This window comes from Carassius carassius, chromosome 44, assembly GCF_963082965.1.
Source record: "Carassius carassius chromosome 44, fCarCar2.1, whole genome shotgun sequence".
Taxonomy (NCBI): Eukaryota; Metazoa; Chordata; class Actinopteri; order Cypriniformes; family Cyprinidae; genus Carassius; species Carassius carassius.
In genome coordinates, this window is record NC_081798.1 from 13,246,314 (window position 1) to 13,261,349 (window position 15,036).

Consider the following 15,036-nt stretch of genomic DNA (forward strand, 5'->3'; position numbering starts at 1 on the left):
AACTTAACCTTGGACTTTAAGCAACTTGGGCTTTAAGCTTTTCCACCCTTCCTTCATGCTCTAGGACCTTGGTTTCCAAATGAAATACTAAACTTGCTCTCATCTGAAAAGAGGACTGTGGACCACTGAGCAACAGTATAGTTCTTCTTCTCCTTAGCCCAGGTCTGTAGTTCAGGAGTGGCAACTGTAGCCAAATTCCTTCACATGTCTGTACTGTATGCCTTGACCCCAGCCTCAGTCCATTCCTTGTGAAGTTCACTCAAATTCACTCAAATTTTGCTTGACAATCCTTATAAGGCTGCGGTTCTCTCAATTGGTTGTGCATCTTTTTCTTCCACAATTTTTCTTTCCACTCAACTTTCTGTTAACATGCTTGGATACAGCACTCTGTGAACAGCCAGCTTCTTTGGCAGTGAATGTTTGTGGCTTACCCTCTTTGTGAAGGGTGTCAGTGATTGTCTTCTGGACAACTGTCAGATCAGCAGTCTTCCCCATGATTGTGTAGCCTAGTGAACTAAACTGAGAGACCATTTTGAAGGCTCAGGAAATATTTGCAGGTGTTTTGAGTTTATTAGCTGATTGGCATGTCACCATATTCTAATTTGTTGAGTTAAATGCGAGCCAAAAATCACAATTAAAAGAATCAAACACTTAAACTACTTCAGTCTGTGTGCATTGAATTTATTTAATACATGATTTTTACAATTTGAGTTGAATTATTGAAATAAATAGAATGTCTTTTACACTACATTATAATTTATTGAGATGCACCTGTATAATATCATAATTAGCATGGTCCAATCCAATTTTAATCAAGATCAAGTCCTTCCCTACATGATTTCATGATATTCGTATTTCAGAATTTTTTTTTTTAAATGTCACACAACAGGAACAAAATTGCTAATGCTGTTTCATGTTATTATTATTTTTTTTTGGTAGCTCTCAGTTTAGATTCTACAAGACAACATGTTTGCAAAACTTCCAGCTTCTCATCATTAATTCATTATTGAAAGCATCTTTTTATGCCTTTGTTAAAATATACAGTCTGTCTTTTTTCGTTGCACCATGTGCCTGGTGTCATGAAGTCCCTAAAGTGTCTCATATACTGGAGCTATTATGTGATTTCCAACATCACTGAACCTCCCTGATAATTCTTACTTTGCTGACTTTTAGAAGCTCTAATAAATAATTCCTTGTATATGCTGAGTGTGCCTGCATTTTTTTTTTGGGTTGTTGGGGGGTGGGTACAAATCTCCCTCAAACATTTATGGCTAGGAGAGCTTTGAATCGGAGTCTGTTTCATTGCAGATTAGCACTGCCTAACACGCACAGAAGATGCTTGCTACAGGTTTGCTGAATGTTTACACACATAAATTAGGCATTTGGCTTTGCCCTATTTTCTTTACCTTCTCTTCCCATTTTCTACTTTCTTTCCATCATTCACTGATACTGTTTCAGTATAGATTTGTTTTGCTTTTGGTCCATTGTCGCTAGTCTTCAAGGATAAAATGCTCCATGGGTTTATTTATACACACTTGCAGACTGATTGCAGTGTGCGTGCATGTACAAGAGATGATATCTGATTATGGAAAACAGCTCTAGACATATTAATCATATCTCTGTATTGAGTATCTTAATTACGCCCTTAATTAGTGATAGCTAATTGGGGCAAATTGTGTCCTGCTCAACGCCCTCCTCTCCATAACCACTAAATGCACACTACAGACACAAACACACATATATGCATGCTTTAAATTAAACACATACACGTAGATCCACTCGTAATGGAAGAGCAGTTTCAGGGGAATAAAAATATTTGACATTACATTGATTTAATATGGTTTAATATGAATATATTAATTTTATTAGAATTTAATTATACAATTAAACTGTAGCCATTTAGTTGGCAAGTGTCCTTAGGTTATATTCCAAATAGATTTACATTTATTTCTGCTTATTTCCTCTTCTTCAGATGAGTAGTGTGAAGCGTCTGAGGCCCAGGCTGAACTCCATCCTGTTTAAGCTGCAGTTTGAAGAGCAAGTGAGTAACTTGCGTCCAGAAATCATGGCGGTGAACGCAGCGTGCGACGAGGTGAAGAAGAGCAAAGCCTTCAGCAGGCTGCTGGAACTCATTCTGCTCATGGGGAACTTCATGAACGCTGGCTCGCGGAACGCCCAGTCCTTTGGCTTTAACCTCAGCTCACTCTGCAAGGTAAGTACAGAGAGAAAGAGCACGTGTCTAAGATTCGGCACACAAGATTTGTCCACAATTTGTCCGTGGAAACATTTACAGAGTCTGCAGAAGAGATTGAAAATTGGTCAGATGTGTTCAATGGAGCTGTTTGTCGATACAAGCATTGTCAGATGCTAGCCTAAGCTTTTAAACTTCTGAATCAAATACATGAAGTCTAGAAGCTGTTTTGGGCTGGTTTACTAGAAACAGAGCAAGTGTAATCCATAATAACATGCATCATTTCATCCAGCAAAACCAGCCCTAAAGTCATACATGTGATTTGCTATCCATATTTACTAATTTTGTGAATTATTAGCCTCTATTTATCAGAGCTCTCAATGTTTGAAAGACACCCGCCCAAATGAACCGTGGGCATTTTTCATCAAACGCTCTCCTCCTGCTTTCTGTTTTTGGGAATAAGCTGATAAGATGATCATTTATGTTCCTCCAATGTCTGAGAAGGAGCCAAAGCTGAGTCACCTACAGGCACGAGTGCTTCTGCGTCTTTCAGTCCCCTACCGCACATTTCCCGTTACCTTGACCCCTATCGGCCAGCCCATCTAAAGTGCCTTTCGCTAAAAACGACTGCCGTTCGAGAAGATCTCATTTGATTTAACACTATCAAGAACTCAAGACCACAGTAGCCTTATCTTCTGGCATCTATCAAAGTGCAGAGACCAAAAACCACTTTATGGCTTCTTCTTTTGTTTTTAGAGATACGTTTTGGCATAGTGACGGAATTCAAACATATATGTGCTTGTCGGTAAGAGGACAGTCTTTATATTCTGTTTAGTCAGGTGTGTTAATATCACACTAATAAGTTATGTCTGTATCCTTTTGCAAAGCCTTAGCAGTCGTCTTGCACCACTGGTAAAGCCCTTTAATGGTAATGTTGGAGTAAAATTTTCAGATTTAGATGAGTGGTAAAGGGCAGAAGGGCTGTATGGTTAATTTTCACAGCAGCCATGCAGATTTACAAAGGTTTCCATGGTGACTTGGCATTGTTTTTTTTTTTTTTTTTTTTTTTATCAGGGTTGATCCACCTCTCTCTTTTCTTTCTTATTAGCCATCCATTTTATTCATTACTCCTTTCAGTACTTTTCCCTTCTGTGTGGTGTTAAAACTCAGTCGGCCATCAATGCATTTGTGACTTTCTCCAGGATAATGAATGTTTTTCTGCTCATCAAGTCTCCTAGAAGACCTGATAAAAGACAGAAGACTGTATGGGACATGGTCACATTTAGATGTTTTATAAAGGAATAACCCCAAAATGAAATGTCAGTCATTATTTTCCCACAGTCATGCCTTTCCAAACACAAATTACTTTGTGTTTTCTGTGAAACACAAAAGGAGAACCCTTGAAGAATGTTCACTGACATTTGTTTTCCACACATTATGTGAAGAGGATTCGAACATTTTGGTCTGCTCCTCACACAAGACTATTGTAAAGCTTTGGAAAAAAAAGCACAAGTCATACAGAGTTGTTTTATCCCTAATATTTTTAACTTTTTTTTTTTTTTTTTGCGTTTTTGGTTTAATATTTGAACCACAAAGTCTAATGCTTATTTTGATCAATTTAATGCAGTCTTGCAGAAATAAATACATATACATACATATACTGACCCCAAACTTCTTAATGGTTGTATGTGCCTATGTTTATATGTGTACAGTAACTGGTGATGGATAATATATTCTCTACGAATATAAATCTTCAGCTCATTTATGTTGCATATCAAAACTCGTCTTTGAACGTGTCCTTATACCCACTTAAGGGCCTCATACATCAAAACTAATGGAGTGATCTGTCCTCACTGCAGAGAGAGAGGAAGACTATATCTCTACATCTGCACATAGTGATAGAGTCCCTGATGGGCAGGAGTAACAAAGAAAGGATGTCGTTTTCTGCCTTTCAGGTTCCTCGCCTGAGGGGGCCTGTCCTGATGATCTCTCTCTACCTCTGTTGATCTGATAGTTTGTTTGTTTGTTTTATTCTGAGTTTAACCTGTCAGAATCTTCTTCTTTTGCTCACAGTGGGTTTATTGAGCATATTTAGTTGTCAAAGGGTTTGAAATCGCTTCCCATTGAGCAAGTGACTCACACGTCACTGTTTGATCTCATCAGCAGAAGATGGTTCAGTACGTCATGAACGTCAGAATCTCTATGAATGTTGTTGATTTTCTTTCTTTTCTTTTTTTTTTTTTCCTGGAAACCTTTTCCGATTGAGAACCGATATTTGAGATTTTTCACAGACATCAATGACTTGGACAGCAGGATCAGATTAGATATTTTGGGTTTCTTTTTGTATTGTCATTTTCGTACTTCACAGATGAAATCAGCACAAGCAATTTGTAGAATCTGGCCTTTTTATTTCTTACTTTTTTTTTTTTTTTTTTTTTTTCTGAGAAGCCCTTTCAGGCAGAGCAACAAAACCTAATTTCATCCCCCCTCATCTGTCTAATGCTTCACACGGCTTCCACATGTTCTGACACTGCAATTATCCAGTTGAACCCAGTGTGTATATCCAGCACAAAGCCTCTGTCAGAACACATACATTTAAAAGAAATGGCAGAGTGCGAGATAGTGCTGAGTACTAAAATGGACTAGATGCAAAGTAAATTTCTCGTTTTAATTTTGAACTTTGTTTTTACTTGATCTTTATCTCTCATTACCCCCCCCCCCCCCCAACAGTAATCAAACATCTTAAATCGTCAGCCACCACCACCATGAAGAGCTTAATAATGTTTGTGCTCTCAGCATTAATCAAATGCTTTTTGCACTGACTTCTACAAGGGCCAGTATCCTTGTGCCACGATGATAATCATAACTGACAATGAAAATGTCTTGCTTTTCTAGTCCGGCGGCAATTTCAGTGTATTATCAAATTAACTTGTCAGACGTGAAGGCGGTGGACGCCGATGGCTTCCTTCAAGAATCTCTCTCTCTGATTTCTCTCTATTTCTGTAATGTTCTGAACATCTGAACATTTTTTTTCCCTTTTTGATGGATATATGTATATATTTGTATTTTTTTCAATTCTGATTTAATGTCTGTCTGCATCTCTATATGTCTCTTTGGCTCCCAGCTGAAGGACACTAAATCGGCTGATCAGAAGTCCACTCTACTTCACTTCCTGGCAGAGACGTGTGAGGAGAAATACCCTGAAGTAATGAAGTTTGTGGACGATCTACAGCATGTGGACCAGGCCAGTCGAGGTACTGCAAAGTATACACACAAAGAGCCAGCATCTATTAAAAAATGGACAGAATTAACAGTTTAATTCAGTTTAGTCTCCCTGGCTAACCGTCTGAAAAGTAAGTGAAAAAAGTCTTCAGTCCACTTTAACAGTTCTTTAATGTTACTCTCACAAAGTACAGTACATCAGCTCTACCAGTTTGAATGTGTTGTGAGTTTGTGTCGACTTCTGCACAGGTTCATTTCACACTCTATCAGCAACAGAGATAATGTCAGCTTGTGTGCGTTTTCACGATCAGTGAGTGTCAGATCTCAGGATCCTTCTATTGTAAATCTTAATCTGAACAGATCGTGATCGGTGAGATGATATTTTCGACAGTCTGTGTGTCTGCCTGTCTGTGTGTATTAGCAAACAGAGAAGCAGAGGAGCCATTGTGTGAGGTCACATTGCCCTCGGCAGCCCTGGAGGCAGAGTCACAACAGGACTAAACCAACTCACTGCATTACCTAATGCTTCCAGAAAGCAAGACTGAGAGAGTTTTTGGCAGTGCGAGAGCAAATAATCAAACAGAATTATTAGAGGGAGTGATTAAAAAGAGGCCCTGTCTACGTGTATGTCTGGCAGCCTTAGAGAGTGTTTCAAGACCAAATGATATACATTATGATGGAGGGCAGGACTTATTAGTTCAAATTTTATTGGATTGTTAGACTTATTAGGCTGTAATATTATTGGTTAATGTTGTTTTCTACCTTTGTAGCGACGATTGCATCGGCTGAGCATGAATGTTTTTGAGACGGGGAATGTTATTACATTTTATATTAGCTATAATGAAAAAAATAATTTTAAGAGTAATGTGCTTTGAAGAATTATGTACAGTAAGGCCAGAGACATTTATTAAGACCTAAATGGGGTTAATATTGATTCATGTTGACTTTATGATGAACTGTTAGCTCATTTTGACCAAATTAATGTAAATATTCTACTCACCATCGTGTGCTACAAACACACATGAAGGTAGTAGAATAATTGCTCTGTTTTTTATTATTATTATTTTTTTTTTTATTATACAATGAAAATTCAGCTTTGTACATGACAAATGACACCATAAAAATGGTCCATGCAAGCTATATTAGAGGAAATGTATACACTTTGTGACATAAAAAGAACAATTAGTCATTATTCACTTCAAATCTCATCACGCTTGCAAATATTAGCAGTCAAACATGGTGCTTGATAGCTCATGTTCACAATTTAGTTTCAGTGTATGGAAATTAACAGCTCAGATGTGCTTCAAAACATCTCCTTTTGTGTTCCAAGCTAATTTAAAGATTTCTTTATCATGTCCACTTTCTCCTACACTTATTGGTTCTGTCTCTGCAGCTTTTTATTAGTTTTACTTTTTACTCCCTGACTGTCTGTCTTTTTCTCTCCTGTTCCCCATTTCATTAGTGCTGCCTGCTCATGTGCCCTTCATCAAAGCTGAAATGGCATAATGGGTAACGTACTGTATCCCCACCACACTGAATGTCTGTCCCCGCGCTTCCCTCAGGAAAGAGCCTCTGATCGTTTTACAGATATTACTCCCATTATTCTGTTCTTCAGAGCTTGCATTAGCAGGTGCATGTTTTACTTTTTTTTTTGGCAATTGAGATACTTTCATTAAGAATTAGCTCATGTCAGTCCCTAACTGTTATGGTTTTGTGTCCCATTGTGGTGCAGGTAGGTCTAGGGTGATTTTCTTAAGTGGCTGCTAATGGAGGGTTCATGCATGTGTGTTTCTTTCGTGTTTTTCAAGAGCACCAGCTGACTACTGTTGGGACTATTTTATATTTATTCTCTTTGGCACACACAGATGGCACAAACGAGGATGTGTTTCAACATAGCAGGGCTGTACAATGCAAAACATGTGTCCCGTGTGCAATGAATACATTTACCACAGTAGCATGCATGTGATAGTTGATTTTTTCACTCAGTGAATGCTTAAGATTTCCATTTTTTTTTTTTTACATAATTTAATAATCTATAATAAAACCTTAGACATTTCTAATGATTGTTGGTTATAGGCCCCCTGAATGATAACAGGTCACCCTGCAGTTTTCTGTAAAATACAATTATATAATAATTATTATAAAAAGTTTTGTATATTATAGTGAAAGTCTTTTTACAATAGTAATATTTCCCTTAATGTTTTTATATAGTAATATTGAAACATTAATCTCCTGTTTGAGTGATACTTGTGGTTAATTATTTTTGGAGATAATAACAGATGTTTTATTCTTGTCACTACAATTATGTGGCCTGTTGTACAAACCTTTCGACCTCTGTAACACCAGAGCAACATGTAAAAAAGTTAACTTACAGCTCTGTCTCGTGAGTTACCTAGTTACCTTTTTTTTTTTCAAATGTGTACTTTCCTTCAGCACAGACACATTAAATTGGCTGCTGAAATGTCAGCTCTTCCATCACAGGAATAAATTACATATAAAAAAAAAAAGAAAAAAAATACTGTTTATACTGTATTTCTTTAATAAAATGTGTCCTTGATTAGCATAAGAGACTTCCTGACCTCAAACTTTTGAACAGTAGTGTACAAAGTGACACTTAACTCACAGTGGATAAATGAAGTCCTCCACACATACACGCAAATATAACTCACTTGTTATAACTCAATTATTACATTTAGCAGACACTTTTATCCAAAGCAACTTACAGTCAGTGTTGTGCCTGAACGCGTTCATTGAACGATAGTTCATGAACTCGTTCATATTTTGGGCGAACGTGAACTGAACGTGCTGTATTACTGCCTGATGACCGTTACTGTGAACTCGTTCATTCTGGTGTCTGTGAACGGCACGCTCGAAGGTTAACTTCGTTCAATAGGGTGCCAGATTTCTATAGAGCCTTCCAGGCGAAAACCCGGCTAAAACACACCGTAAACGGGTCTTAATATGTAGCGGAAAAACACCCAATCTGGCAGCACCAACCACCAGTGTCGCACCGCCGTCCGCCGCATGCGTGACGGGTCATCAAAAAAAACCAGCAAACGACAGCAGCATGTGGCAAGAAGGCGTATGATCATGTAAAATAATTGTATGATGTTTATGACAAGGTCGGTGAGAATGGGAGACAAAGCATTAAAGCAACAATGGGGAAATGCTGTCCCCTCAATGCTAATTTAAACCCTGGTTGGATAAGGATTCAAAATTGGATATGAAGATGAAATCTGACGCATAGCTTCATTGTTAAAACTGATAAAATAATTGCTGTCTGTGATTCTATATGGGCTGTGGCAATAATTTTGAAAAATAATAGCTCGCAGCAACGTAGGCTATGGAAAAAAAGAACTATGAACTAGTTCATTTTTAGAACTGTGAACTTTAGTTCAAAATTTTGTAGTTTGAACTATGAACTGAACTAGTTCATTTTAAAATTTGTGAATTGAATTTGAACTAGTTCATGTAGAAAGTGAACTTTCCCAACACTGCTTACAGTGCATTCAGGCAATACATTATTATTATTTTTTACCTAACATGTGTTTAAGCTATATAGCTTGCAAATCACCAGAAGAACCAAACACATGCATTGCTTTCAAGTAGGGCTGGGTGATATGACCAAAAAAATAATTACAATATTTTTTTCCATGTGAGTCGTTATCGATAATTATAACAATAAATGTCAAATCTTTACTTCTTTGGAGTTTAAAGCTAGATGTTTGCCGCAAAGTGAAAGTTGTAGAAACCAGACCATTAGTTTTCCTTAACAAAATAAATATTTAAATAGAAAAGTTAATTTCTTAGTTTTTGTCATATTGTTTCAAATCATGAAACCGGTTTGGGTCGGCTGACATTATTATTATTATTATTATTATTATTATTATTATTATTATTATTATTATTATTATTATTATTATTATTATTATTATTATTATGAGGAAGTCGTGGCCTAGTGGTTAAAGAGTTTGACTCCTAACCCTAATGTTGTGGGTTCGAGTCTAGGGCCGGCAATACCACGACTTAGGTGCCCTTGAGCAAGGTACCGAACCCCCAACTGCTCCCTGGGCGCCGCAGCATAAATGGCTGCCCACTTCTCTGGAGAAAAAAACCTTGGGAGAAACCAGGCTCAGTTGGGGGGCCAGTTCTCCTCTGACCAGACGAAACCAGTAGTTCAATTCCAGGCTGCAGCAAAGTCAGATTGTGCAGAAGAATAATCTGTTTCCTGTGGTCTTGTCCTGGTGCTCCTCTGAGACAAGGTCTTTACAGGGGATCTGTATCTGGGGCTCTAGTTGTCCTGGTCTCCGCTGTCTTTCACGGATGTAGAGGTCTTTTCTAGGTGCTGATCCACCATCTGGTCTGGATACGTACTGGATCCGGGTGACTGCAGTGACCCTCTGATCTGGACACAGACTGGATATGGTGGCCACGGTGACCTCGGAACAAGAGAGAAACAGACAAATATTAGCGTAGATGCCATTCTTCTAATGATGTAGCAAGTACATAGGGTGTTATGGGAAGTGTTTCCGGTTCCGGTTTACCTAATTAATGCAGCCTAAAAATCATTTAACGGATTTGGATATTAAAAGCATATTAGTATGTTATGTGTATGCCAGGTTAAAGAGATGGGTCTTTAATCTAGATTTAAACTGCAAGAGTGTGTCTGCCTCCCGAAGAATGTTAGGTAGGTTATTCCAGAGTTTAGGCGCCAAATAGGAAAAGGATCTGCCCCCCGCAGTTGATTTTGACATTCTAGGTATTATCAAATTGCCTGAGTTTTGATAACGTAGCGGACGTAGAGGATTATAATGTAAAAGGAGCTCATTCAAATACTGAGGTGCTAAACCATTCAGGGCTTTATAAGTAATAAGCAATATTTTAAAATCTATACGATGTTTGATAGGGAGCCAGTGCAGTGTTGACAGGACTGGGCTAATATGGTCATACTTCCTGGTTCTAGTAAGAACTCTTGCCGCTGCATTTTGGACTAGCTGTAGTTTGTTTACTAAGCGTGCAGAACAACCACCCAATAAAGCATTACAATAATCTAACCTTGTGGTCATAAATGCATGGATTAACATTTCTGCATTTGACATTGAGAGCATAGGCCGTAATTTAGATATATTTTTGAGATGGAAAAATGCAGTTTTACAAATGCTAGAAACGTGGCTTTCTAAGGAAAGATTGCGATCAAATAGCACACCTAGGTTCCTAACTGATGACGAAGAATTGACAGAGCAACCATCAAGTCTTAGACAGTGTTCTAGGTTATTACAAGCGGAGTTTTTAGGTCCTATAATTAACACCTCTGTTTTTTCAGAATTTAGCAGTAAGAAATTTCTCGTCATCCAGTTTTTTATATCGACTATGCAATCCATTAGTTTTTCAAATTGGTGTGTTTCACCGGGCCGCAAAGAAATATAGAGCTGAGTATCATCAGCATAACAGTGAAAGCTAACACCATGTTTCCTGATGATATCTCCCTAGGGTAACATATAAAGCGTGAAGAGTAGCGGCCCTAGTACTGAGCCTTGAGGTACTCCATACTGCACTTGTGATCTATAGGATACATCTTCATTCACTGCTACGAACTGATGGCGGTCATATAAGTACGATTTAAACCATGCTAATGCACTTCCACTGATGCCAACAAAGTGTTCAAGTCTATGCAAAAGAATGTTGTGGTCAATTGTGTCAAACGCAGCACTAAGATCCAATAAAACTAATAGAGAGATACACCCACGATCAGATGATAAGAGCAGATCATTTGTAACTCTAAGGAGAGCAGTCTCAGTTCTATGATACGGTCTAAATCCTGACTGGAAATCCTCACATATACCATTAGATTAACATATAACAAGTAGATTAACATTCGCAATAACATTGATTTATTGAATAATTAAGTAAATTAGAGCTGCAACTAACGATAATTTTTTCTGTCGGCTAATCTAACGATTATTTTTATTAAAATAAATTATTAATCGAATGTTCTTTTTTGATTAGCTAATTAATCCTTTGGATAACTTTACAAAAAAAATATAAGTACAACTTTTAATATAATATTTCAACCTTTATTCATTTTTTTTTCCCAAAAATACTTCAATGTGGTTGAAGTTTTTACAGTATACAAAAATAAAGAGGCAAAGAAAATTATTTTATTATGGTAAATATGAGTTAACGATAGCATTTATAATTAAACCACAGTAGCCACAAATTTACAGTTGTCTGAGACATCATGAAATGTTCTTTAGCATCACAAACCATAAAATGTAGTCAGGGTTCTGCAATAGTTTATTTTCATAATAGGTAAACACAGTTTGTGACTGTTGTCTCGCGGCACGCCGTCTTTTAACGCTTGTTCGAGACCCGTGCCAACACAGACTTTATTTTTTTTAATAAAAAATAAAGTTTTTCTAGGACACTTTTAGCTCTAGTGAGCTCGCGCCACACGGCAGTTTGAACTTTGATCCGAGCGGATAAATGGTCAGTGTGGCATTCAAATGAGTCGCGCTGTTTCGTTCCGCTTTTGGCGCATAAACATTATATCAAACATTGATTGAACTCTTCATATCATTTTATCAAGGGAAATTATATCACAGTAATTATCGTTATCAAATTATCGCCCAGCCCTACGTTCAAGTATCCCTCTGAATGGGCATTTTGAGTGTAGGTTTATACTCACCAACCCCCTTAAAAACAAACACACACACACACACACACACACACACACTAACACTCACTCTGCTGTCACTTTTCAAGATCGTGAGTGATTTAAATAGTTTTGTTTTTGGCTTTAGTGTACATATAATATGTGCATCAATGTATACCGTAACTGTAGGCTAGATTTAGTCATCACATACAGCTCTTGCACAGCTATGTAGTTGCTAGGTGGTTATAAGTCAAAAGAGCATATATAACAACATTAGAAGGGTGCCAAATGAGTGATGCACTGAAGTGATTTAGAGTCCTGAATAAATGTACCATACAGATTGATAAATAGGCTTGTGTGTGTAGACACTGGACTCTTGGGTCACACTCAAAATGGCAGCGCCAGCTGCTCTTAGCACAGTCCAATGAATCCAGATTTACCTCTATCTCTCTGTCTCTCTTTCTACTTTCACTCCATGAGAGGGAGCTAGAGATGGGTTTAGTGGCTAAAATTAGGTTTTTGTATTCAGCTTGTCTCTTCTGATTGTGTAAACATGCATTACGGAGAAGCTTTATGTTGTTCTGAATGCAAAATATGTGCATTTCCACCCTTTAGGCCAAGATATGGGAAATGTATGAGATAATCACTTGTTAAAAGCTTCAAATTGTTCATCGTACATGTTAGAAAATATTAAGGACCAAAAGAAAAAAAATAGACAGACTTAACTAAGCAGATTAGCATTTAAGTAGTTTAAAATTTACACAATTCCTTATGAAAATGCAATAAATAATATCCAGCTAAGCTGAGGATGTTTAAGCCAAATCTCAACACATGATGCTCAGTCAATGTGTCCCATCACATTTAGCTTACACTGTGCATGGAACGGGATCGTCCCCTCCGAACAGCGTCTGCTTAATCAAAACTGAGCCTCTTATTAAAGTCACATAATTACCTCATCAAACTACCAGCATGTGTGAGGAACGGAGGGAAGATACAGACCTGGTTTGGTCTTACAGGAATTTTTGTACTAGTAATTAAACAAATATATATTTTTAAAAAATGATAGTTTTTGTGCTAACAGTTTAACATTGAACCTTTTAGAAATTGTATGCTAAAGATTGTGTGTAATTTCTTTGCAACTAAGGCTAAAATCTTACCTCAATGTGTTAGTGATCTAATGTTGAGAATAATGACATCCACACAATCATTGTGGCATGTGTTAACACATGATTAATCGCAGCTTAATCACATATTTTTATCTGTTCTAAATGTTTCTTAAATACTTTTCTAAAGCTGATAAGTTGGCAACACTGTGCATCTGCATTTCTCCAACTATGGGCTTGGCAACCGGTCATACAGAACATGCATTAATTGTGCGTTCATAAAATGAGTGCAGTTAAATGAGTTTGTGTTAATGCATTATTAACACACACACACATATATGTATAGATATAAATAGATATATACACATACAAAAAGGACTATATATATATATATATATATATATATATATATATGTGTGTGTGTGTATTATATATGCTTTAAAATCTGTATCTCTGTGTCTAGTATCAGCAGAAAACCTCGAGAAGAGCTTGAGACAGATGGAGAAACACCTGCTGCAGTTGGAGAAGGATCTGGTAACTTTCAGCTCAACAGACGACCAGCAGGACCTGTTCCTCAGCAAGATGGGAATATCCTTTCACATGTTTGCATGCGCACCCACACTGTACATTTTTGTTTCCTTATTTTTTGTCTAAACCCTTTATTCATTGCTGTTTTGCTATCAACATTATTTATTCTGTGCGTGGTTCTCTAGCACCCTTCAGCCTCACACAGTTTCACAAACACTAATCAGAGTTTATGTCTGCGTGTGTGAATTAATTATTTATATCAAACTTCACCGGGCTGCATGTGAAACCGAAGACAGTTTGATAATTGAGTTGTACATTCCTGTACTTGCTTGTTAGTTCTTTTCCCAGCTGTCTGTCATTGCATTGTTCCCTGCAGTCTGGATGCTGTCTCCTCTGCAAATGGCAAACATTTGAAAGCCAGACGTTTTGCCAGGGGAGATACCAGGGGCACGAACTAAACGCTGAACAAAACATATACCCAGATAATCCTCAATGAACCTTTCTTCTCATACATTTTGTATAGTTCGGGTGGAGCAGGTAGTCTTGGGTAGCTTCATTATTCATGTTTTTGACTTACCAAGCCTTTTTTTTAACTTTTATGCTTGCTGTTTTGTGGACAAAAACAGATGATTTCTTGTTTTTTTTTTTTTTACTTTAATACTTGTGTGTGTGCTCTTGATCCAGTGAATTCCTGCAGTTCTGGGTCTGACCCGACTTGCACTACCCTTCACGCTGTCCTGGCTGGACTCTACCAAGGGAGGTTATTATCTTACTCACCAACCACATAGTGGACCGTCTTCCAACCTTCCACACACCTTTTCTTTTATAATTATTTTATGCAGCACATTTTCTTTTACCTGTTTTTGCTTTTTTATGCTGTAGTATTTTACTTTGTGTTTTATTCTTAAATTTGTATTCTTCTCTCCATTTAATAGCTACATTTAGTACCTCATCCCTGCTGAGATGTCTTATGAATGCATTGACTAAAATATTAGGGAGCTACCCTGCTACACAGCATTTTTGGGTATTGATTGTAAAATTTGGACACAGTGATGATGGCAAAAAAATGTTCTCTTATTGAGCAGCTTAATAGGTTTCCAGATAGCAATTAAAAACCAAGTTTTTGCATTGGTCTCTTACACTGGGACTTGATGTTTAATGTGCACATTTTTAGTTATGTATGAAAATATTAGCAATCCATGATATGGTCTTATGGTACCACAATGACTAAAATAATTAATATTTATATTATACTATACAGATATTAAATTTTGCTGCTAATTTCCATTATTTTTCACATTTAGTCTACGTTTGCTTTGTTTTTATTAAAAAACACTGAC

General features: G+C 37.2%; 1 protein-coding gene across 1 annotated transcript in view; it reads left to right on the plus strand.

The window, feature by feature from the left end:
- The window catches only part of LOC132126489 (protein diaphanous homolog 3-like), a 405,695-nt gene that overhangs the window by 287,297 nt on the left and 103,362 nt on the right, over positions 1-15,036 (plus strand). The window contains exons 20-22 of the mRNA XM_059537748.1: positions 1,973-2,212; positions 5,316-5,445; positions 13,632-13,756. Coding sequence (XP_059393731.1) covers positions 1,973-2,212; positions 5,316-5,445; positions 13,632-13,756 — 495 coding nt within the window. The remainder of the gene's footprint in view (positions 1-1,972; positions 2,213-5,315; positions 5,446-13,631; positions 13,757-15,036) is intronic.